At 43.8% G+C, this 26,893-nt stretch overlaps 1 protein-coding gene across 7 annotated transcripts in view; it reads right to left on the bottom strand.

Annotated features, from left to right (window-relative positions):
• Window positions 1-26,893, bottom strand: part of LOC148010167 (putative calcium-transporting ATPase 11, plasma membrane-type) — a 127,750-nt gene that overhangs the window by 63,772 nt on the left and 37,085 nt on the right. For 5 of the 7 annotated variants that reach the window (XM_087673296.1, XM_087673294.1, XM_087673291.1 and 2 more), the window contains exons 2-3: window positions 1,173-1,248; window positions 1,021-1,056 (exon numbers count right to left, since the gene is read on the bottom strand). In XM_087673296.1, the coding sequence (XP_087529422.1) occupies window positions 1,021-1,056; window positions 1,173-1,248 (112 nt within the window). Of the gene's footprint in view, window positions 1-1,020; window positions 1,057-1,172; window positions 1,249-1,947; window positions 2,223-26,893 lie in introns of all 7 variants that reach the window. The other 2 variants (XM_087673293.1, XM_087673292.1) reach the window with 2 other exon arrangements.

Genomic DNA, 26,893 nt, shown 5'->3' with positions numbered 1-26,893 from the left:
CAGAGGCTTGATGATGCTTATATGTCCCTCTCCAATCCTTCTCAGATATTACTTATCAAAGAGGCTCAAGCTCCTAACACTCAGACTAAAAACCTGACTGCTTTGTTGCCTCAGACCCTGGAGCAAGAGCATATGGAGACACCCGCTCATAGCGAAAGGCAGCCTATGAAAAAAAAATTCACACTGAGAAGCACTTCAGTCAAGCAGTTAATATTGAAGTCCACATTAGCATATGTACTAATCAAAGGCAGCCAGATATTGTAATATCTTTTTCACTCACTATGCTAATGTGCAACCATCCTAATCAGTAGGTTTTCAGACAAAAAGGGCTATGGAAATCTCTCATTCTCACATGATATTGCACATACATCATCACAAACGTGATGATGAGTGGATAAATCTTTTTTGAAGCCCAATTTACTGTGGAAGAGAGAAAAATGCTGTTTTGGCTTTATCATATCACCCTCTATATTCCATGGCTTTTTCATTTAACAGAAAAGGTGTTTGTTCCACAGTAAAACCATGAACACACCATCCACAGTCTAGGGAATGCCATTATACATTTGATGAATGCTTGGTACTCACTGCCAAGCACTTACTAGCCCCTGTAAAGTCTCCAACAACAAAGCTTTTACCTTGCTACTTACTCTTAAGTAAAGCAGGCTTTTGTATTTTCTTCTACTTTTAGCCCTTGGCCTCTGTGTATGGGAAGGGTTTTGTACTCTATACTTTCACATTTCATGTGGGTTTTTCATCCCTTTTGGGGTTTCCCGCAAAATGATAAACATACATGTCAATAAGGACATCCCAACAATAATAAAGATTATTTTGCACCAAAAAAAGGCCAAAATTTTAGGAAGGCATATTTCGCTTAAGGAAGAAATATAAATGTCTTGTTCATCCAAAATACTCCTCATTTCTTTCAGGTCATTGACAGAAGTTCAACTAGACAAAAGCATGCACTTAAAAGAAGAAAACTGAAGCATAAACTGCAGGACTCGTATTAACATTAGAAAGTACCAGATCTTGAGATGTCCTCTCCCCGATTAATTGATTCTTCAAACCATCAAGAGTTGTAAATGTATTAATAATGTTACCAGGAATTAAAATAGCTGAAAGGTTAGAAAGCAGTGATGATCAATTATTGCAATAAATTGACAAAAGAGTGGTACCTAAAAAAATTATGGCCGCCTGCGTCGTTAAAAAAGCAACCTTGAGATCCTTTTTTTCCTTGGCCTGTGCCTGTGCCTGAAAGAGAATATAAGATACAGGAAGATTCCAAAATCTTAAAATTGTCGCAATTCAGTGACAAACCCTCACTTCAAAATGTACACAAACAAAAATCCAAAGCCAATAACCAATGTAGTCTTCAACACTGATATTTAAGTTGCAACTAGTCTAGAACAATCGGTAAGTATCTCATATGTGCACACAGCATTGGCATGAGCTATTGCACATGTAAAGCTTCTAACTTGCATAATACTAGCAATTAGGTGACTCAGAACAAGCAATACACACTCACATTTCTTGGCAAGACCTCAATATGAGCTTGCAAACATATTGTGTACTCTGATTAAAAGTTTGGTGATGCTTCAAAACTATCACATTGATCTTGCCAAGGTTGGAAAGGGCCAATTTTTGGTGCGGATTTTTATCTCAAAGTTACATTTGAATCAGTCTGGGAAACAAAGGTGATACCCTCAGTTTATGATTGTCCAAATTTGATGAGAGACTGATGACGTAGAAAAACCTAATGGACATGTTTGCACAAGGCTTCAATAACAACCAAAACAACAATTCATGCCATACAGAACCAGCATACTACAGCTGTTTACAGCATGAGATGCAACTAACATTCATAAAAAGATAAAAGGTGGTGCATACTATTATAATTTGTTGAAACAGCAGAAAAATTCATCCCAGAACCATAAACCACAAGCTAAGCACCTTCAAAGATGCCTCTAGTCCAGATGCCAGACTCCAGTGGGAGAGGTGATGAAACAATAACTGTTTTGCTGAGATACAGGTTCAAACCACAGCAGCAATGACCAACTTCTTCTCCTCCAGGGTCCACTTCAGTCTTCATGACGATAGCCCAAATTGCAGAGCAGCCAGAAAATATAAAAAACATGGTGTCAAATATGTCGCAAGTTGTGGGCTGCATGTCTCCATAACAGCATCGACAGCCTGATGCCATTTTTCCTTCATTGATGTAGAGATGTCTGCAGCCCATATCTTTCCACCAATTGAGAAATTGGCAATCCTCCAAAAGGACAACCAATCACCATAGCAAGTTTGAAGATATGCTAAGGTTTGCATGGAGAAAACACAAAGAGTACAACCACAACTAAAACACACTAGCTTAAGACAGTAATGCAATAAACACAAACCCTAAATGCAAAACGCAAAAACACAAACACAAACAGACAGAGAGGAGAACTCAGAAGTGAATGAATCAACGCTATAGATGAATGAGACAATGTACTGAATGCTCAAGAGCTGAGCTGTCCAACAACCAGTGGCTCTTGTGGAAGCGGGCTGAGGGAGGTGTCAATGTATGTCATCTATCAAACACGGATCTTGAGTGCAGGTAACTACCAGTTGGAGCAAAGCCTGATGAACAAAAGTGCTGAAAACACAAAAACGACCTACTATAGATGCAAACGCAAATCTGGCCACTGCTACAAATGGAATGTCAACAAGCCAAAAACTACAATGCAACCATCTCTGGGGCTGGAATTGATAAACGCAACAATGTAACTGCCTGACTAATCATTGATAGCAATGGGGTCACAAAGACGTGAAATTTTATGCTAACATGACTTGCACATGTGAGGTGCAAGTTAATTATTTCACAATGTGGAAACCAAGACCTCGAAATATTAGTTGTGCCAAAGGCAAAAGTTGTAATAAGTTATACTTGCCAAATACTAGGTAGTACCCAGTGTCAAATTTTGACCTCGACCAATTTACTGGCCACTAATGTCACTGGTGACCTAAGAGACTAGGTCTTTTACTTAATTAACGCCGGTCAAAGGGCTAATAACTGCTTAAGAATACTTGGAAGACAAATTGGCCTAGACAATTTAATTGTTTGTTGATTGGATTTTTTTGGGCATAGATATAATCATTAAATTAATTTTCAGAATTCATATTTTGAAAACAATTTTAATAGGCTAGATAATGTTGGATATTCAATTTAGAAGGCTGCAGCAAAACTTGCCCATGTAAGTTTGGGAAAGATCAATTGGGGGCCAAGGGAGAAGGAAATCTCATTTTTGCATTTTGGAGCTGTTGGGAAGAGAGGTTGGGCTGATGCTACCTACTTTTAGGGCCATTTCTCAGCCATTGAAGACCATTTTAGTGAAAACATTTTTTTTCTATTGATCTTGTGAGAACGTTTGTAAGAGGAAAGCAGTATTATCCAATCATGGAACTTGTAGCTTATTGGATGCATATATAATTCTCTTTGTATTGGCCTCTTCTATCATAGCACAGACAAGAATTTCTCCTAAAGATTACAGCCTTTGATGCTTCCTTTTGCTGTTAGCGAATCCATTTGGAGCTGGAAAACTAGGTCAATAGCTCAATTTCACCAAATTATCTAATAAATCTCTGAATTTTCTCTCTCTGCAACATTCTCTCTCTTTCTCCATCCATTTCCTAGCTTTGCTCCAAGTTTCACAACAATCCCAACCATTGGAGGTGGAGATTTTGGTGAATCTCTACTGTAAACCCTAATCTAAAACTAATTTAGAGCAAAATTTAGGTTTGACAAACACTTTGGGAAGCGCGCCTAGACTTGAAGGCTTCATACTTGAATTTTCACAACTGAAATCAGTGTATTTCAGGAGGATTCAACACGCTAGCCAACTCATATTAGATTTGGGGCTTCTGTTGGGAATAATGGGCCATTGTGCCTTTTATATGTGCACGGGTGTGACCACACCCTTAGCACATTGTACTTTCATACATATATCTATCTAAAACCTAAAGTGGTACACTCGTCATTGTACCTAAAAACGTGTTCACTCTATACTCTACTCTCTTGCACTCTCCCTGTCTCTCTCACTGTGCGTAATGACTATCTGTCTCGATCTCCGTGCCTAATCGATTCCTTCAAACTGGTATCAGAGCCAATGGTTCACTCAAGCTGTTGAGAGGTGCAGGCGACACGCATAGTCTCGTGTAACAGTCTTGTGGACTGTTGAGGAGCCAGCAAGAGGCAGTGCAAACAAGAATCGCTAGCGTGTTACTGGCAGGACAGAACGGGCAGTAGCGTGACAGCTGTGACTAGTCAGGGTCCAGCGTGGACCAAGGCGACTGCACGGGCAGCGGGCCGCAACAGCGTGGACCAAAAACGGCTACAAATGACGGGCGATAGTGGACAGCAGTCAACGCGCACAACTCGTGATGGAACCAGCAGCAGGCAAGGGGACCTAACAGAGCGGCGCACAACGCGTGACGTGTGACGGAGCAGCACGCGACGGGGAGGCCTGACGGGTCAACGGACCTGTCATTCGAAATTTTTCCTTTAAATTTTTTTTTCTCAAACTCCTTCCCCTAACCGGGGTTCACGCTTGCAAGCACAAAACATCAACTTTGTGCAATTTTGGCCCAGAAAGCTGGGACTTTGCCAGACTGAGCGCTGTTCATGGAAAATTGAGGTATCTGCATCGGAATCATTCGAAATTTTTCCTTTAAATTTTTTTTTCTCAAACTCCTTCCCCTAACCGGGGTTCACGCTTGCAAGCACAAAACATCAACTTTGTGCAATTTTGGCCCAGAAAGCTGGGACTTTGCCAGACTGAGCGCTGTTCATGGAAAATTGAGGTATCTGCATCGGAATTGCAGACATTGTGCGCATTTGAATTGGGGATATCGCCAAAATTGTTGAAATTTTACTCATTTGAGTGAAATTTCTCGACATTTAGCCCAGAAATTTGGGGCTTTTTTCAGATTTGGGAAATTTGATGCAAGACAAGCAAATATGTCTCAAAAATTGCAGGAATTTGTGACATTTTGTCCCTGACATTTGGGGCTTTTCATGTACATGCACAAATTGGGCTGAAATTAACCCAATTTCTCGACATTGAGGCACATTGGACCCCGTGCAATTTGGGGCTTTTGCAATTTGGGCAAAATTCATGCAGCATTTGGTCATTTTATGTACATGCAGGTTGAATTCCGCACAATTTGGACATCAACACTTGGTAAAATTTGGGGGTTTTGCTGAAATTGCTTTATTTTGGCAAAATTGGACAGTCCTATGCATGACAAAGGAAATGCAGATGTGTGTTTGACGCTTTTGAGCACAAAATTTTGGGGCTTTTGACCGTTCGTGTCAAATTTTATGCCCGTGGATACACGTTCAACAGAAATTGCAGCTGAAATTTTGGGATTCTCATGTAAAGTAAGGAACATGCCTTTTGGAACAGCTGTAATCAGTTGGATAATGCTGTAGCACTTGGTTTGGTGCTTCTGAAAACTTGAATTACAGATCTGAAATCTGTACTTCTGCGTGGTCATTTATTGCTGATTGGTACTTGTTTGTACCTTTGTCACTTGGGTGACAATTTGGGGCTACATTTACTGGTTTTTTGGTCACTTTTGAGCTAAAAACCATGGCTGGCAGCAATGACAGCAGTAATTTGATGAATATAAAGAAGCTTGAAGGCGCACATAACTTTGCAGTGTGGCAAAAACAGTGCTACAATATCCTATTACAAAAGAAACACACAAAGCCAATCAAAACTAAAGGGGCAAAGCCCGTGGACATGAATCAGGATGATTGGGATGAGTTGAATGAGCTTGCACGCTCAACCATAGAGCTATCGATTTCTGATGCCTTGCTCTTCAACATTCAAGGTTTGGATTTTGCATATGCTATATGGACTAGACTGGAAGAACAGTATGCACAGAAGAGCGCTGCAAGTAAAGTGTATTGGCTGAAAAAGCTTATGGATTTGCGTATGAAAGAAGGTATAGCAATGTCTACTCACTTGAGTGAGTTTAACTCCATTTTCAGCCAACTGGTTGCCTTGAAATTTATGATTGATAAGGAATTTAAGGCTACTTTCTTGCTTTGCACTCTACCAGAGAGTTGGGATACATTCAGGACTGCCATAAGCGATTCTAATGTGATCCTTTTGTATGCTGATGTAGAGAGTGCTCTACTTATGGAAGAGATGAATCGACAAAACAATGCATCCAGCAAGTCTTTGAGTGCTTTGCATACTAGGGGCAGATCACAACAAAAGGGCAAATATGATGGCTAGGGACGCAGTAAATCACGTGGCAAAGATGTTGAATGCCATCATTGTGGCAAGAAGGGTCACTTTAAACGTGACTGCTACAAATGGAAGAAAGAGAAAGGAAAAGGCAAGAAGACAGATGATTGCAAGGAAGAGAAGGACAGTCGGCCTAAGAAAAGCAGTGTAAAAATTGAAGAGGTGAATGTAGTCACTCATGACAGTGACAGTGGGAGTGATGTACTCTTTGTCTCTTCACATTTTGGTGCACATGCTCTCCTTGCAGATACAGACGATGACATGTATACCTGGATTCTTGATTCAGATGCTTCTTTTCATATCACCCCTCATCCTGAGTGGTTTTCCGCATATAGAGGGGGTCGACATGGTGTTGTCCATCTTGGGGACAACTATGCATGTGAGATTGCAGGAATTGCCAGTGTGCAGTCACAGTTTCAGCATGACTCTGTCTTTACACTTCAGCATATACGGCATGTATCTCAGCTCAAGAAAAGCTTGATCAACACAGGGCAGCTAGATGATGATGGTTTTCATACCACCTTTGGTGATGGAAAATGGAAGATCTATAAGGGGTCTAGGGTTATTGCCAAAGGTTGCAATAGTGATACGTTATATCCACTTCATGTATCAAGTGTGCATGACCATGTTGTTGCCGTGACCGAGCAGCCAAGTGTTTCTTTGTGGCATGGCCGGTTGGGACACATGAGTCAAACAGGAATGAAAGTGCTTTCTCATTTGGGTTACTTGCCTTGTCTTCGTTATGCAGGTTTTGAGTACTGTGATCATTGTATTTATGGCAAATATACACAGACTTCTCATAAAAAGTCTCTTTCTTTGAAATCTTCTTCTCTAGAGTTAGCACATTCAAATGTATGTCAAATGCCAGGATTATCTTTAGGGGGAAAGAAATATTTTGTCACCCTTGTCGATGATGCTACACGGAAAGTATGGGTTTACCCTATTCGTAGCAAGGATGAAGTGCTTGACAAGTTTAAAAAATTCTTGGAATTGACTGAAAATCAGACATATAAGACACTTAAGTGTCTTTGTTCTGACAATGGTGGGGAATATGTGTCCAAAGGCTTTCACGCATTTTGTGACAGCAAAGGGATAAAGAGGGAGCTCACTGCCCCTCATATTCCACCCCAAAATGGAGTTGCAGAGCGTATGAATCGGACCATCCAAGATAAGATCCGTATGATGTTGTCTCATACTGCATTACCCCATGGTTTTTGAGCAGCGGCTATTATGATATTATGACAGCCGTTCACTTGATTAATCGGTCACCAAATAGGCCTTTGGTGGGGGGGGAGGGGGGTTCCCCAAGAAGCGTGGTCGGGCAAGCCACATTCATATGCTCATTTGAAAGTGTTTGGCTGCGAGGCTTTTGTGCACATTCGTAAAGAAAAATACAGCAAACTTGAGCCAAAGTCCTGTACATGCATTTTCCTAGGATATGGTGACAAGGGTGAAATGGGGTATAAATTGTGGGATCCCGAGAAAACGACAGTAGTATGCAACAATGACGTTATCTTCCGGGAAGATCACATGCACAAACAACCCGAAAAGATTGAGGAGGTCCGTAGGGTTGTATTCCGGGAAGAAATATCTTTTGGACATCAAAATGTGCCCACTGTACAGCAAAATGTGCCTGCTGTACAGCAGCAAATACCTGCTGTAAATGAACCTGTAAATGCAGGAAATGATGTTGGAAATGATTAGCCAGCTATTGCCCATGAAAATGAGCCATTACATGTGCAGGAACAGCCAGGACAGCAAGCTGTAAATGCTGATTTGCAGGCTGAAATGCCAGGACAGCATGCTGAAAATGGAAATTTGCAGAAACAGCCAGCAAACAATAACCATTGGGTTAGGAGATCGTCTAGGGCTACTAGACAACCTAACAGATTTGTTCCTTGTGCAATTAATGTGGCTGAGTATGTCATGTTGACAGACTGTGGTGAACCGTCTTGCTTCAAGGAAGCAATGGACAGACAGGACAGCAAGAAATGGTATAAAGCCATGCTGTCAGAGATGGAATCTCTTGAAAAAACTGACACTTGGCACTTGGTGCAGTTGCCTAAAGGGCAGAAAACCCTTCCATGCAAATGGATTTACAAAATGAAAGTCACTTCTGGTTCCTCACCAAAGTACAAAGCAAGATTGGTTGCAAAGGGGTACAAGCAGGAGCATGGAATTGACTTTGATGGGATTTGCTCTCCTGTAGTCAAGATGACTACATTGAGAACCATTTTGGGCTTGGTTGCAGTTGAGGATATGGAGCTCATATAGATCGATGTAAAGACAGCGTTTTTACATGGTAATCTGCATGAAGACATATATATACAGCAACCTGAAGGGTTTGTTAAACTAGGGAAAGAACAAATGGTATGTAAACTCAAAAGGAGTTTGTATGGGCTGAAACAAGCACCAAAAGAATGGTATCATAAGTTTGATACATTCATGCAGTCCCTAGGCTTTCATAGAAGTCAACTGGATCACTGAAGACAGCAAATGGCAGCCTGATTATCTTGGTTTTGTATGTTGATGACATGCTGATTGCTAACAGGGATACTCATGCCTTGGATTCATTGAAGCAAAGTCTTCATGGCAGCTTTGACATGAAGGATTTAGGTGATGCAAATCACATTCTGTTGGGTATTTGACTCACGCCTCACTTACGCCTACGCTCATATGGGAGTGTCGATGATCAGTAGGACAATGGGGCACTTTTTACTCTCGGTAGGAGAGGTTTTTTCCCCCAGACTTATGGTCTTATTGTCGTATGTACTTATGTGCTTATGTTACACACATTTGGGCACTTAGTGTGTGTCGGGTGTGAACACTCCCTACAACCCTAACGTTTAAGGGTTGTACTTTGTACTTTCTGGTTACACTCATTCAGTCTATTCTCTTGGGTGTCGTGCTTCAACTCTGTCTCTCACTCTCACACTATCTACTGAATCCCAGCTGTACCTCGATCCTCCCATCTCACATTTGGTATCAGAGCAATCTTCTGTCTGCTGTCTGCAGCCCCCGCCAGCTCTGCCCAATCGACCAGTTCAGCAGCTCGTCTGCCCGCCAACACCGCCTGATCCTGCTCGCCAGTCCCCGTCAATTTCTCCCTAAACTGCCTGTGCAGTCGCCAGCTGGCCTGGGCGCCCCTTGCCTCCAGCACGTTTGCCTCCAACAAGTCTGCCTCCAGCACGTCCGCCAGCTGCAGGCGCCACTTCCTCAGCACAGCGAGCCACCCGCCCGTTTGACAAAGTCCACGTCAACTCGCGACTATCTTGCCGCCCGCCTGACGACCAGCCACTTGCAACGCCTGCTCGCGACTATCCTGCCCGCCCGTCTAACGAGTCAACGCCTGCTCGCGACTGTCCTGCCCGCCCGTCTAACGAGTCCATGTCAGCTCTCAACTGTCCTGCCCGCCCGTCTGACGAGTCCACGTCAGACCTGTCACTCTGCTCTTCCCCCCTGACCACGTCAGGTGTGTTTTTCTTTTTTTTTTTTAATTTAATTTTAGTCCAGAATCAATTTCTGGCAGAGGAGGTTCATACGCAGCAAGGACCGTAGGCACAGCACAGGTGTGAAATAAATTTGATGCAAATTTCTGGACTGGATCATCAGAAATTTTGGGGCTTTTGTGTATTTTGGGGACAGTTGCATATGAACTACTAGTACAGTCACAAAAAGACTGTTTTGACAGAAATTTTGGCAAAAATTTTGGGGATTTTGATATAACTGTGTTGCAGTGCACTGTTTGCACCTTGGGAAGCGTGAATTAAAAGACAGTTTTCTGACAGAGTACGCCCTTGCACATTAATTGCAGAAACGTGTTTGCTGCAATTTCTGGAAATTTGCAGGTTTCCAGTTCATACTGCTTTGACATTGCTCATTTTGTCTTTGGAAATTTGTCATCATGGCAAATCAAGGAGGTGATGTCTTTACGTATGTATCCAAGGAAGACAAATTGGACGGAAACAACTATTCACTTTGGTCATTCATGATGAAGAATGTATTAGTGGCCAAGAATTTATGGGATTATGTCAGTGGAGAGGAAACTCGACCGGGAGTTGTAGCTCCCGTTACTCCTCCTCCCTATAGCGCACGTGGACAACAGGGACCTCAGCCCGCTCCACCTCAGCCACTTCCTCCAAGAACTGCAGCTCGAAAAGCTTGGGATACACATGATGCACAGGCCTTGTCGCTGATTGCTCTGGCAGTTCAGCGGTCCATCATACCTCATATCCGTTCGGCATCTTCTTCACGAGATGCATGGTTGACTTTGGAGCATATGTTTGCAGGAAAGAATGAGACTTGGATCTCTTTCTTGAAGAAAGAGTTGGAAACTCTGAAGATGCATGAGGGTGATTCTATGCAGGATCACTTAAATAAGATTCAGGACTTGAGGGAGCAGCTCATGAATGTAGATGAGTATTTTTCGGATGCACAGTTGATATCCACCACCTTGAATTCCTTACCTCCTTCGTACTTGTCTTTTCATACTGCATTGAACCTCACCATGAGGATTGCTGAGCATCCACTCACTTTTATTCAGCTGGTTAGTTTGCTTCTAGAGGAGAAGCAAACACGGAAAAATAGTGGTGTGGATGCTATAGTCTCTGAGCAGGCTTTTGTGGCAAGACAGAAAGGCAAAAACAGCAAGGTGAAAAATGCTCCACAGAGTTCTGGCACTTCGAGCACATCGCAGAATCAGACACAAGGGGGGACGCAAGCAAAAAAAGAAAAATGTCATTATTGTAAGAAGCCCGGCCACTATATCAGTGAGTGCAGGAAGCGCATTGCCAAAGAGAAGAAGGAGTCAGAAATGTCTGTTTCTACTACTCCTTCCACTGCTAGTGAGTCCGCGTCCTTTGTTGTGGACAGGGACTATTGTTTTTACACTTGCAGTTATGACATCTCTTGGGCCAATAGAGCACTTAGCTCCACAAAGGATGCTAACACTTGGTTCTTTGACAGTGGTGCTTCTAGACATATTACATCTCGCAGAGATTTGTTTGCTTCAGTTAGTGCACCTCCCGTTGGGAAATCGGTACAGTGTGCCAATAATGCATCATACCCTGTTCGTGGTATTGGGGAGATTCAGCTCACAGCCATTGATGGCTCTATTCTCCGCCTGCAGGATGCTTTGTTTGTGCCTGGAATCAAGAAGAATTTGCTTTCTATTTCTTCTTTGGCACGTTGTGGTTTGCAGGTCACCTTTGATGATGACCGTTGCATGGTTAGAGAAAAAGAATGCATGACTTTGGTCTTGACAGGATCTTTGTGTCATGGTTTATATGAGTTGGATGCTCTTTCAGTAGATCAGTCTGCATACTTGACATCCACTCTTACTCCTGCTATGATATAGGCGGAGTTATGGCATGCTCGTTTGGGGCATGTAAACTTTGGCAACTTGATGCTTTTGCAGCGTATTCAGATGCTGGATGGCTTACCTCTCTTGGAGAGACCTCCTGAGCATTTATGCGAGGGATGCATTTTGGGGAAAATGCATCGGTTCTCATTTCCTCGTAATGTTGCTTTCAGAGCAACAACCAGATTGCAGTTGGTGCATTCAAATGTTTGTGGACCTATGCAGACCATGTCATTGGGCGGTTGTTATTATTTTGTGACATTCATTGATGACTATACACGTTTTTGCTGGGTCTACTGTTTGAAAAAGAAGTCAGAAGTGTATGATGCATTTTTGGCTTTCAGTGCACTTGTTGAAAATCAATCTGAATGCAAGATTAAGACTCTCCGTTCGAACCGAGGGGGGGAATACATGTCCTCTATGCTGGATTCTTTTTTGCAACAGAAGGGCATAGTCCATCAGTATACTACAGCTTATACTCCACAGCAGAATGGGGTAGCAGAGAGGAAGAATCGGTCACTCATGGAGATGGCCAGATGTATGCTCAAGGCAAAGAGCTTGCCTCATAGCTTTTGGATGGAAGCAGTCATGTGTGCTTGCCATATTTTGAACAGATGCCCTACCAAAGCCTTGAAGACCATCACACCTTTTGAGGCTTGGAACAGCCGTAGACCTTTTGTTGGTCACTTTCGTACCTTTGGGTGTCTTGCCTATGCCCATATTCCACAGGTACTTAGAAAAAATTTGGACAACAAGGCTGTTAAGTGCATTTTTATGGGATATAGCAATGAGAGCAAAGGCTACAGACTCTATGATCCCGTTACAAAGAAGGTTTTTGTCAGCAGGGATGTTGTTTTTAATGAAAAATCAGAATTATCCTTGGCTGGTTTGGATACATATCAGGCTGCCCGTGATGTTTTTCAAGGGCTGCTGCCCATTACTTTTGGTGATTCAGCTGGAGGTTCAGAAAATGAACCTAATGTTCAGCCAGCTGCTCCTATGGAAAGTGCAGAAATTCAGCCATTGGCTGATCGGAATATTCAGCATCATGCTAAAACTGAAATTCAGCAAGAGCTTACACATGGTCAGGATGCTAGACAGCTACCTAGATGGTATTTGCAGACTATGCAAGATAGTCCTTTGGATGCATCCATGGCTGGTCGTACTAGAAAGCAAACTCGTTTGCATGATTCGGCACATACCATGGAGTTTATTATGGCAGCAAGTACTTTTGATAATGAAGAGCCTAAATGTTATGAGGATGCACAACACAGTGTGCATTGCACGGCAGCTATGCAAGCTGAATTAGATTCTATTACTAAGAATCAAACTTGGGATTTGGTGTACTTGCCATTTGGAAAGAAAGCCATTGGAACGAAATGGATCTACAAACTGAAAAGAAAAGCAGATGGATCCATTGATAAATACAAGGCACGGCTGGTAGCTAAAGGCTGCGCACAGAAAAAGGGCATTGATTATGAGGAGACATTTGCTCCTACTTCCCATATAACGACCATCAGGTCTATGATTGCTTTGGTTGCACATTATGGTTGGGCAGTGCATCAGCTAGATATCAAGACTGCATTTTTACATGGGGAACTTCAGGAGGAAGTTTATGTACAGCAGCCCATTGGTTTTGCAGTTGAAGGCTCAGAACATTTGGTATGCAAGCTTAAAAAGGCACTATATGGTTTGAAACAAGCTCCTAGAGCTTGGTATGCAAAAATAGATGCTTTCTTGCTTGGTCAGGGCTTTCTAAACAGCTCATCTGAGTCTACCCTTTACGTATGTAAAAAAGGGGGATCTATGCTGATTATATGTCTTTATGTTGATGACCTTTTGCTCACTGGAACACATGCTGATCAGATTTCAGCATTCAAACAAAATTTGCAGCAAACTTTTGACATGTCTGACTTAGGAGTTTTGCATTACTACTTGGGCATCCAGTTCATACATAATGCTTGAGGTATTGGGCTATCACAGTCAAGGTATATTGGGCAGCTTCTTGAGAAGTTTGGCTTACAGGATTGCAAGCCAGTTTGTACTCCCATGGAACCTGGACTGAAACTGTCATTACATGATGACAGTGATTTGTTTGATATACATACATATGCTCCTGCAGTTGGATGTCTTATCTATCTCTGCAATACTAGGCCGGACATACAGTTTGCAGTTTCAGCTTTGAGCAGGTATATGCATCAGCCACATATGTCACATTGGCAAGCTGTCAAGCGTGTTTTTCGCTACTTGCAGGGTACTCGTTCTCTTGGGTTGTTTTATGCCAAGGGGGGACCACTGCAGTTACATGCTTATAGTGATTCTGATTGGGCTGGTGATTATGATACACGTCACTCCACTAGTGGCAATTGTTTCTTTCTTGGCTCTTCTTGCATTTCTTGGCTTAGCAAGAAACAATCCACTGTTGCCACATCGTCATGTGAAGCTGAATACAAGGCAGCTTTCACTACCACAGTTGAATGCGTATGGCTTAGGCGCTTGCTAGCTGATTTGGATGTATCTGTAACTGAGCCTACTCCTTTGTTCACTGACAGTCAGAGTGCCATTGCAGTGGCACGGAACCCAGTGTTTCATGCTCGCACGAAACACATTGAGATTCATTATCACTTTGTCAGAGAGAGGCTACATGCAGGTGATATCAGCCTTGTCTATTGTCCTACCACCAGTAATGTGGCAGACATCTTCACCAAAGCTCTTTCTCGTGACAAATTTGAAGCATTTCGCGATGCTTTAAATTTGATATCCTTTGGTGGCAGATGATCCTTGTACTCTTGATCACTCTTCACTCCAGGGGGTTTTGTTGGGTATTTGACTCATGCCTCACTTACGCCTATGCTCATATGGGAGTGTCGGTGATCAGTAGGACACTGGGGCACTTTTTACTCTCGGTAGAAGAGGTTTTTTCCCCCAGACTTATGGTCTTATTGTCGTATGTACTTATGTACTTATGTTACACACATTTGGGCACTTAGTGTGTGTCGGGTGTGAACACCCCCTACAACCCTAAGATTTAAGGGTTGTACTTTGTACTTTCTGGTTACACTCATTCAATCTATTCTCTTGGGTGTCGTGCTTCAACTCTATCTCTCACTCTCACACTGTCTACTGAATCCCAGCTGTACCTCGATCATCCCATCTCACACATTCTTGGCATGCGAATACTCAGAGATAGATCTAAAGGTTTACTTTATCTAAGTTAGCAGGAGTATATCTCCAAAGTTTTGCAGCATTTGAATATGGAGGGGAGGAAAACAATTGGGGTTCCACTGCCTCCATATGTGAAACTCAATGCAGAGGACAGCCCTACATCTGATGATGAGAAGGCTGAAATGGCCAAGATACCATATGCTTCAGCTGTTGGCAGTTTGATGTATGCTATGGTTGCTACACGTCCTGACATTGCTTTTGCAGTGGGAGTGGTTAACAGATACATGGCAACCCCTGGCAATAATCATTGGGATGCAGTGAAAGGTATTATGAGATACCTTAAAGGCACAAAGGAGTTGTGCATCTGCTTTGGAAAGCAGAAAGCATATGTTGTTGGCTTTACGAATGCAAACTATACTGGTCATGCGGATTGCAAGAAGTCCACTTCTGGGTATGTGTTTACTTTCACAAGAGGAGCGGTCTCTTGGATCTCCACGCTACAAAAGTGTGTTGCATTGTCTACTACAGAGGCAGAGTATGTAGCTACCACTGAGGTATGCAAGGAGGCTTTATGGCTTTCACGTCTGGTGGGAGAGCTTGGCATCACGGAGTTACCTGTTCTCCATTGTGATAGTCAGAGTGCTATCATGCTAGCACGGAATCCTGTCTTTCATGCAAAGACAAAGCACATACAGGTAAAGAATGACTTCATTAGAGATGTACTTGACAGCAAGACCATTGAGCTTGTCAAAGTGTATACAAATGATAATCCTACAAACCTTCTCACGAAGGGTCTTCCAATAGAGCGGTTTGCTCATTGCCGACAAATGATGGAAGTTGGATAGATATATTTATTTCAGCTTTGTACATACTTAGACTTAGCTGATTATTTTCTCCTCTTAAGGCACATTGGCTTTAGGTGGGAGGTTGTTGGGAATAAAGGGCCATCATGCCTTTTATATGTGCAGGGGTGTGAACACACCCTTAGCACATTGTACTTTCATACATATATCTATCTAAAACCTAAAGTGGTAGCTTGCCATTCTACCGAAAAACGTGTTCACTCTATACTTTGCTCTCTTGCACTCTCCCTGTCTCTCTCACTGCGCATAATGACTATCTGTCTCGATCTCCGTGCCTAATTGATTCCTTCAGCTTCATTCATCTTTCAAGGAGCAAGGTGAAGGCCAATCCCCAAGCAAACCAAGAGGCAAATTTGTTCGAAGACTTGAGCAAAGGAGATTTAGAAAATCTCATTGGATTCCATTCAAATTGCAATTCAAGTTAAAGAAATATTAGAAGCGGTGCCGACTTTTGGAGCCAATAGACTCTTCAATGTCCAAGATTTAAGTGGTAACATTTGCAATTTTAGTTCATATGAATTTTATACTTGTTGTAATTAGTGTAAAATCAGGTTAGTACTACCTTATCCAAGGAGGAAGGCTGGTTTCATGGTTCCATTGTTGGGATACCATCAAATCCCTCAACTTTGTGTGAAAAGTGCATTCAACAATGGAAGCTTAAACAGATGTAATAAACTATTGAACACAAGGACAGAAAAGAAAAACACAAAAGAACACTGCAACAAAGAGAACTGTAACATTTCCCTCCCTCCCGTCGTATGACCCCCCTCCCCTAATTAAACGAATTTATAAAAAATAAAAGAACAATGGCCCTCCCTTTTTATTTTACTTTCCTCATGCCGCCAGCATTGCAAATGCAGGGGGGCTTCTGCATGTTGACGGAGAGAGAGGGGGGGCTGCCATGGATGTCAAGCACGCGAGGGGAGAGCTCCAGGACGACGTGGGCGGGGGGGAAAGGGGTAACAAATACTCCCTCTTCCCCTCCCCCATACTCTACATGGCAGCGGCCATCCACCTGGCCGCCCTCATGGGAATAAGAGGGGGGGGGGGGGGGGGGGGGGGGCCTCTATACCTTACCAATTCTCCCCCCCCCCCCAATACACTATAAAAGGGCCTAAGCGTAGAAAAGAAGGGGATCGTGGCTCCTACACACTATCTGACTAGAGAGAGAGAGAGAGAGGGGGAGAGCAAAAGAAAAGAGAGAGAGAGAGAGAGAGGGAATTTTTCCCTCTTTGAAAGCTTCCAAGCTTGCCGTCTTTCTTTCCCCCCCCTTAGAGAGGGTTCTCACGAACAATCTCCTCCCACAAGGAATCGTCTCTCTTGTAGCCTCGGTCTTTAGCCGCGAAGCAAAAGCCGAATGCCTCCCAAGCGAAGTACGGTTCAATCGAGCATGAATCCCGCTTCAACCGATGGAGCTGCGGGTCAAGGAACCGTGATGCTTGGTAACCAGGTGCGTCCCATAAATCTTGCCTTGTTGGGAGCCCTTAAAAACGTAGATCGACTTCATTGGGAAGGTAGAAGTATTCGGGCAAAAATCTATGATAACTAACCACCATTTAGGTTGCATTATTCAATCACGTTGGAAATTGTGATTTATTGCACTTTGGCATGTTTTGAACGAATTAATTGCACAAAAGATTTTGCATTCATGCATACTAAAAATCAAGGACTTTATTGAGTGTGTTCATAGTGCTTTAGATTATACACTAGCATTGGCATGCTCAGAAGGTACCGAAAAAAATGGGTTATTAGACGATTAAGCATATTTATCATTAAGCGGAAATCGTACTTTTTTTTTGCATCGCGAAATTTGTGAAATTGGAAAGGTAAGAGTAAAGGCTTGAATCAAGTACATGAGGATCATGAGTTGCTACGATAAGGGCTAAATATAATTAGGTCATTGCAATACTAAGCCACGTATTAGGCTACTATAAACCTTTAGAGGAAAGCAGTTCGCATTCGCATTAAGTCTGATGACTTCATGTCCCCCACTCAAAAGGAAAATACAAGTCTCTATTTATGTTTTGCATAAGTGCAACGAAATGAATTCCCAAAAACAAAAGACCCGCATTGCATCATTGACTTAGAAAAGACACACATCTAGATTGCGTGGCGTCACGGTCGGTTTCAGTTGCACTGCTAGGGATTCATCTTAAAAATAATTATAAGACACGCATATGAAGTACTAAACTTATTTACCCAGGATAGTTCTATAGGATGAGTCCTAAATACGCAAGGATAGGGCTTAACTCGACTTGTTTGAGGTTGAAAAGTAAATGAGTCAAACTATTATCACATTCATAGGAGGACCTGGAGACGAGTAAAACACTCATTGGACTCTATGCTACATCTGGCCCCGATAAAGCCAAAACAACCTTGATGGTATCACCCTTAACCATGATATCACTCTATGTTAATACAAGAAAATTCGGGTGTTGTTTTTCCAAGATCAGAACCCTGGACTAAAGGCTAGCAAGCTAGGACAACTACCATCCGAGACCTATCGGATATAGATCCAATTGCATAAATGCTCGCTCCTATCACACAGGAGCGCAGTCGGAAAGGAGCAATTCCCTAACCCTCGAACGATATTGGAAAGTGCCGCCAACGCAGGAAGAACAAACGCTAAGCGTTAAAGAGAGAGACCCCACCTTAGCAGATGTCCCGAGCACTCACCTGCACCATTGTGTCATGCTTATAAATTTAGAAACACCGCTTATAAAAAGGATTATGTGAACCCAAACTCATAAAAGAAATGGGAATAATGAATCAGGTTGAACTTTCGGAGGGTGCGCCAAACCACCTCCCGTTGGCCGCCAGCCCTAGCCAAGGGGATTCTAAATAGCCGTGACGGGAACGTGGGCCGAACCCGCCACGAGAGGTCTCACCACAGGTTGGCTTGCATGTAGGAGAACGCTTGGATACTGGGGGGGCGTGTAAATTCCTTGCCTTCAGGTCTTATTCAAAAGATCTGTGTGACCCGAGATAGATTCTCGAGGGGCCCTTGTTACTAGTGCAAGGCGGAAACTTGGTGAAAATAAAATGCATCCTTGCGGAATTGCAAATGTTGTTCCTTTTGAGCAAGACTTGTATCTCTAATAAAATGCTAATATTAAGTTTACTTCTAGGGACCTGTTTGAATTTGTTTTCGTATCAGTGCCATAAGATTACGTGAACGAACCCTGCCCCTTAAGAGACTTAACTAAGGAAGCTGCTTTTACATGTCACACCTAAATGTGATTGGGCTAATTAGATAACTAAAGTACGCCTATTGAGGGAAGCGAGTGGGCGGAACCCCTGATGGGTCTGTCCTACGGCAGGATGATCCCAGAGAACTGGGAGGCTTCTCACAAGATTTTACCGTCGTTCGACCTTTGGCCAACGCGGGTTAATACCCAAATTCATACCATTTTTGGGGACCGGAATGGGATTATGCCCTACAGACAGAGAGGTGGGGCAACGCATCCCTCTCGATTCTACTTCTCCTTGAACCAAGTGGAGTATGGACTTGCTTTGGATTGGGTCGGATTGGGTAACTCCGCATATAGTAGAGTGACCGAGAAACCTTGACCACCAGGGATTCAAGTTTCAGGTCGATTCTAGTAGGTTAGGCCGCGAGCATTCCGTTGCGAGGCGGTGGACTCGGCAAACCCTATGCAACAAACCCCGTGACATTCCGTCGGAGCGCGGGGCGGCGACGCTTAGATTCATTTCTCGATGTACTGCCAAATATGTGCTTGGATAGCGAATAGACGGACACGTTACAAGAACTCAGAAGATTACTCGAGAAATGGAATCCATATACCAAACACGAGAATGTCGCATACAATAGTGAGTCATTGGCTGCATGATAATGGCACCAGCTCCCTCTCTCCAACAGGACCTATAGGTGATAATGACTAACTAAGGAGGGAGCCCAAAATAAATATGCCATAAATGGTAGCAAGTTGGCTAGCATTTAATGCTGGTCAGCCAGCAATAAATACCCAAATAAGCATAATCAAGACCGCAATAAAAATGCCTAAATAGCCTACTAATATTCAACATGACCAAGACTCACACATGAGCTAACTAGACTGCTAACACCCTCTCTTAGATCATGGGTGATCTGATACAATACAATGATACAACGATAATGACTCATCAAAAATCATACAACAAAGACTACTAGAACACAACCATGGATGCCCAAGCAGTGGGTGATCAAGCCACCACCAAGAGGTCTCGAAGAGAATCTGATGTCAATATTTATCATACCAGAATCTAAAAAATAGAGAAGAATCATAACAAATCTCTATGTCTATCAGCAACGTCTGACAGTAGCACACAAGACCATCCTATCAAAACTAGCTCTGAACATACGTCACCATGGATCCCGGCCTTTGGCCATGACCACCAAAGTGTCCCCTCATGTGAGCTCGGACTAGGGATCAATCCCGCTCTCTATAAAGTAACAACCCATCATGAACTTAGATCTAAATCCTAACTCCAAGATTTGAGCTTGCCAGACTTCGATCAATACATCAAGAAAATCCCTATCTAGAACCTATGCACTTGTATACCTGTATAGATGAGGCTCACCACACCCACCTCACTACCCTCTCACACTCCCTCTCTAGCACTGGAGAGTCATGAGGGATAAACACAACACTTGTACTAGAAAGCAAAAGGAGAAGGAGTTACTAAGTTTTTTTCTCGGTCTGAAGAAGAAGACCTTGTCCATGCCTTGGCCTTTGCCTTGGCCAGAGGATCTAAGTTAAAGTCTAAGAAAGAGGATAACTCAGCAAAGGAGTCCTGATCCTACTTCTCCTTCTTCTTCCTCAAAGCCGCTAATTCTTTACAATCCTTCCACAAATGTCCCTTCTTACCACACTGATAACACTAAGCCTTCAATGACTTCTTCCAATCGCCTCTCTCTAAAGCTATAAAGGCCTCATTGGAGCCACCAGATTATGATGGAAGCCTCCCCAATAACCCAAAGACTTTTCTTGCTCAAGCGACATCGAGAACATCTGTAGGAAATGGATGGGTGTCAATGATGTCAGAGTCTGGATGTCGATGATGTCGGAATCCACAAAGCATTTACCACTCCATCACACTTTGGAGGAAGTTTGTAGAGCATAGTCCCCACAAGATGAGCCTCTAGAAGGGTAGACTGCATGTGTCAAAGCTAATCGTCTACCTGTGTGACACGAAGTAAGAAAGACTAAATAGTATCCTTTGGCTCAAACTTCATCTGTTGGAGTTGTCCATAAAGGATGGCGGCACACATAGGCAAAGGAGCCTCATACAACATCTAAAGCTTCGTCAAATAGCTAGAGAAGTCTTGTAGGAGGTGACCCCCAAAATAACTTCTTTAGAGATGCGGCAAAAAAGAGCAGAATGTACACATGCATCATTAGTATCCCATGTGAGCTCACGACGCTCACAAGCTCCAAACACAATGTACCATAACTGCTTTAGCACAAACCATGCTTTCATAACAGCACTCCATGTTAGGTAATCAAGGCCATGTATTTTTTTATCAATAGAATAGCAAGGGAAAGCCATCTAAAGAGGATAGGAAAAGAAGATAAAGGAAAGAAGAGAGAGAGAGAGAGAGAGAGAGAGAGAGAGAGAGTAGCCACACCAACAGCACAAGCTCCACAAAACAGAGTTCACACACAATGTACACAAGCTGATCACAAATACACAATGCTCAACTCACAATAATCTGCAAAAGAAACCAGCCAAAAGATGTCCTCACTATTCCAACAGCAAAGACTGAAAACACAAGTATGCTAAGAAGTAGCCCGCAGTTCAGAAGCTGCTTGGAGTAGCACATGGGAGGCAAAATGAAACCACAGTTGTATGAGTACAAAATGCACACTAGCGATGCATTAAATGCAGCAAACACAGAACTATTGTGCTGAAAACAGTACAATTTGCAGCAACAAGAGGTCACCTGATCAGCAAAGAGCAGTAGAAGATCAAAATCAGCAAAATAAAGCAGCAAGAGCGTAGATCCTAAAATTTGATACCATGTCAGAAGTGGATGCAGCAATGGAAGCAAAAACATATGCTGTAATAAATTGCTGAAAACAAGAGTAGAAGAGAAAAACACAAAAGAACACTGTAAAGAAGAGAACTCAGAAGAATGGTCGGGAAATGGAATCCATATATCAAACACAAGAATGTCATGTACAGCAATGAGTCATTGGCTACATGGCACTAGCACCACCGGCTCCCGCTCTCCAACAAAACTTGTAGGTGATAATGACTCACTGAGAAGGGAGCCTGTAATAAATAGACCAAAAACATGCCATAAATGGCAGCATGTCAACCAGCATTTAATGTTAGTTGGCCAGCAATAAATACCCAAATAAGCATCATACATGCCACAATAAAAATGCCTAAATAACCTAGTAATATCCGGCATGACCCAAACTCACACATGAGCTGACTAGACTACTAACACTTGGTGGGCCTAAGTACCTAATTGACGGTCAGAAGCTTTGCTCTAATGTTGAAATTGTATTCAGCTGAGCATTACAGCAAGCATGTGTTAGCAGTCATGTTTGTCATGCCTTGTCATCTCCTGCCTATGAGCCTCAGTCTGCGTCAGACGAGGACATTAGGAGCTCTGACATGTCTGTCATGTGTTATGATGGGGGAGGCTAGTCACTCTCGACTGGCTGTCTTAGGTTGTGTATTTCTTTTTGGCCTCTTTTAGTGGGCAGCCACTGGCTGCCCGGCCACTTTTTGGTCACTGTTGTGGGGCGCCCATTTTAGGGCACTTTTAGGGTTTGCGCCCATTTTAGGGTTTGCGCCCATTTTAGGGTTAGGGTTAGGGTTTGTCCGTTGCCTATATATTGGCAGCCCCCCTCCCCACTTGGTCACTTGTCTTCTTGCAGATTCCGACACTCCTCCCCCGTGGTGGTGCTGCCATCGTCATCAGCCTGATCTGGTGCCCTCACTGACGCTGTGGGCTGCGTGCAGGGACTGATCAGTCCATTTCAGTGTATTCAGCATTCATTTCAGTCAGTGCAGATTTCTCTTCCTTATTTTCTGCTTTCTCTCTCTCTCTCCCTCCGTGTTCGTATTTCCTCTTCCGTTGCGCACTCTCACATGGTATCATCGCCAAACTGAGAGTACACGGAGCTGAGTTTTACGCGGGAGAACACCCACAACTCTGCGTTCGCTGGTCAAGACGTCTCCAACAGCTGAGGCGTCATCCTCTGCATCATCTCCTTGATCAGGGCGCCTGTTTTGGTGTCAACAAATTTGCGTTTGCTGCTGGCGCCTTCTCCAGTGGCTGCCACGTCATCACCACCCTCTTCCTGCCTGCGTTTTCAGCCTGGGCGGCACTCCTCCAGCTGGGCGACACCTTTCCAGCCTGCGCCTTGCTGTTCTGGCTGTTGTTCCATCGTCCGGCGGCTCTTTTCCTGCTGGCGACTTCTTCCCAGGCTGCGTTTTCAGGCACGCGGCTGTTTTTCTATGGTGATTGCATCATCAGCATTTGCGTTTGACATCATCCTTGCGTTCTGTGCAAGGCGGCCAGCTCAGGAGCTTCTGGTGTTTGTGTTTCGGCACCAGCAACCTTCCCTTGTTGTGTTTTGGTGTTTGCAGATTGGAAGATGTCTTCTCATTAGTTTACAAGTTTTGATGACTCAGATGATGAGCTTTTGTCTCGACATTCATCTGAACGGAGGCGTGATTTCTATCGCGAGGATCGTCATATGGAGTCTCTTCCTCGTTCCCGTCCCCCTTCTATTCATGTATCTCGGCGATCCCCTTCCAGTGGGCCGAAGATACAGCCTTTGGTACCCCCTGTACAGGTACCCGTACTTCCTCAGCTGCCCAAAGAGGACCGGTTGGATGGCTCCAACTTTTCTCTATGGTCCTGCAAGGTGGAGTGTATCTTGGACTCCTTCGATCTTTGGGAGCTTGTTTCTGTTCCTATTCCCCGGCCTAAGGTGGATCCCGCAGATGGGACATCTATGGATCGTGCAGCCTTATGGGATCGGCTTAATTCTAGAGCCAGATCTTTCCTCTTTCTGAGTTTGCAGGATTCTGTCCTTGTTCATGTTCACAGGTTGAAGACTGCAGCAGATGTGTGGAGAAAGCTCGCGTCTCTCTATCAACAAAAGACGTTTGCCCACCAGATATCTCTCGAAAAGAAGTTGCGGATGCTCGCTATTGATGATAGTCCTTCCATAAAGGACCACATCAATAGATTACAGGATATGAGGAATGAGCTTGCATCCCTCGGTCGGACGATATCTTCTGAAGACATGGCTATGATTCTTTTGACTCAACTGCCATCGCCTCGGTTTGATGTCTTCTACACCAGCCTACTTACATCGAGGACCCGTGAGAAGCTTCTATGGGAGGAGCTATCCCAGCTTGTCTTGGAGCATGACGAGCGACTCAGAGAGGTCAGTGCTAGTGGATCCGACTCCACTAGAGCCTTTGTTGCAGGTTCGGGAGGACAGAAGAAGAAGAAGACGAAGTCAAAGGCTAAGAAGAAGGACAATTCTTCAGGCTCTGACTCAGATTCAGAGAAACCGAAGTGCCCACACTGTGGGAAAGGGACACATCCAGAGGAGAAATGTTGGAAGAAGTACCCTCACCTTCGTCCGGGAGCGAAGGGTGGATCTATATCGGAGCCTTCTTCTACCTCTACACCAACTGTTACCCATGAGTCAGTGTTCCTTCATATCCATGCTTTGGAGGAGGATCCTTCTTCCGTGGCTGCAGTGTCTTCTGCGCAGCCTTGGTTAGTGGACAGTGGTGCTTCGAGTCATATGACTCCCCGAGGTGATTTGTTACAGGATCTCCGTCCATCAGAGGGTTCAGTCACTGTTGGTGACATTTTATCGGTGCCTATTAGTGGTGTTGGCACATTGCCTTTGTTTACCGACCGACCTTTGAGCTCCTTTTCACAGGCCCTACATGTTCCGGATTTGGGCCTTCCCCTCCTCTCAGTTTATGGTCTTACGAGGCTTGGCACACGAGTGATCTTCACCAAGTATGCCGTTGTTATTAAGGATTCTTTTACAGGAGCTGTCTTATCTACAGGTTGGCAGGAGAGCGGGCTTTACAGGCTCCATTCCCCTTCTTTAATGCAGGGTCCTCCGAGGCAGTCTATTGCTACACCCGTTCCCACTTGTGCACCTTCTATTCCACAGGTTCCTTCCCATCCCCCACCTTCTCCTCCGGTGGTTCCCTCGTACCTCCCATCCCTTTCAGAGGGGGACGATCTTGGTGATGCGGCTGTGGATTCCCTGGCCCCTAGTGTTTTCGAGGGGGCTTTCCAAGATCGTGAGGAGCTTCTTCAGCGGCAGTCTACTTCGACGGACTTCATCGACATTGGCATTCCTCTTGCCACCCCAGGATCTATTTCCTCTTCAGCCTTCAGCCACATCCAGGATTTGAGAGGGGGTGTTAGCAGTCATGTTTGTCATGCCTTGTCATCTCCTGCCTGTGAGCCTCAGTCTGAGTCAGACGAGGACATTAGGAGCTCTGACATGTCTGTCATGTGTTATGATGGGGGAGGCTAGTCACTCTCGACTGGCTGTCTTAGGTTGTGTATTTCTTTTTGGCCTCTTTTAGTGGGCAGCCACTGGCTGCCCGGCCACTTTTTGGTCACTGTTGTGGGGCGCCCATTTTAGGGTTAGGGTTAGGGTTTGTCCGTTGCCTATATATTGGCAGCCCCCCTCCCCACTTGGTCACTTGTCTTCTTGCAGATTCCGACACTCCTCCCCCGTGGTGGTGCTGCCATCGTCATCAGCCTGATCTGGTGCCCTCACTGACGCTGTGGGCTGCGTGCAGGGACTGATCAGTCCATTTCAGTGTATTCAGCATTCATTTCAGTCAGTGCAGATTTCTCTTCCTTATTTTCTGCTTTCTCTCTCTCTCTCCCTCCGTGTTCGTATTTCCTCTTCCGTTGCGCACTCTCACAGAATGTCTTTGGATGGTGAGATGGGATCAAGCAAGGATGATGCATTTCAATCTGAGAATTCATTAAGTATTAGGAAAAATGCGATGTCTAATCTTGGACAAGGCACAAAGCATGGGCAACAAGCTGATAATGTTGGTTTAGACTAAACTGTGGATCCTTCTAGGTCTCTTGAAGCTGATGGCCAAGAAGAGGAAGAGAAATTTGATGACCACTTTAAAGATCAGTTGAGTACAACAGCCAAAATGTTTGTGCAATTGGCAAATGATCCTCAGTTCATGCACTTTTTGAACCCCTGCAGCAAACAAGGAAATTGTCTTCAAGAGCTTTGGGACAACAAGATGCACTGAAGGAAGAGCCAATGCAGTAGCATAATGTTCCAAATATGCGTAGTGAGCATAAGCAAATGAAGCCAATGGGGGAATTGATGTATATGCAAGACCAACTTGGAAGTGCCAATCCAATGCTTTTTGGACAGCAAGGCATGCATGCAATGATGGGGCAGCCAAGGTATTTTGGTGGGGGTACTCCTTTCCATGTTATGGTGGGTCAGGGACCACATACGGGGATGTATGGCACAACTCCTTATGGTATGCAGTAACCAATGCATGGTGCACAAGGCCCAATGTGTCCGGGTATGGCTAGTAATATACATAGCCCCATGTATAGCAATGTTGGCATGATGTTGGAGCACAAAGTGGCAAGTTTGGCAATGCATATATATAGCCCACTGTGTTTGGGACTCATGGTATTAATGTGGATCATGCAAATGCTCCATATAGTGCTGGTCATGAGGAAAAATGCAGCTAGTAATGCTTGCATGAGAAAAAATGCAGCTAGTAATGCATGCAACATATGGAAAAATGTACCTTAATATGGTTGGTAGTATGCAAATTCCCATGCATAATCACATTGCAATAGTCCAAAATATGCAAACAAGAATGTTTTCTAATGCATCTAGTGCTCCTAGCATAACAAGTATACATGAGGGGCTAGTCAACTAGATGCAATGTTGCATAATAGTTCAGTTGAAATTGTAGCAATGTAAAAATATAAAGCATCGCACCTAGAACCTAATGGACGTTTTTGTGCAAGTAAAGTTAGAGATAAAGTTTCCATGTGCTTCTTGGTGAAGCTTCAATATCATTTCACCTATAAAAGAATACAACTGGATGGAGGAGGGTAACCTAGCAAATCACACTTAGTGATGCACTTAACCTTGATGTGTTTCAGTTAGAGTTGATTTTGGATTGTGCTCTTTCAAGCTCAACAAAGC

The sequence above is a fragment of the Lygodium microphyllum genome, chromosome 30 (assembly GCF_053477565.2).
Source record: "Lygodium microphyllum isolate KBCC chromosome 30, Lygodium_microphyllum_v1.1.10, whole genome shotgun sequence".
Taxonomy (NCBI): domain Eukaryota; kingdom Viridiplantae; phylum Streptophyta; class Polypodiopsida; order Schizaeales; family Lygodiaceae; genus Lygodium; species Lygodium microphyllum.
Note: the sequence above shows the minus strand (reverse complement) of the source record. Positions and strands in the feature narration are given on the sequence as shown.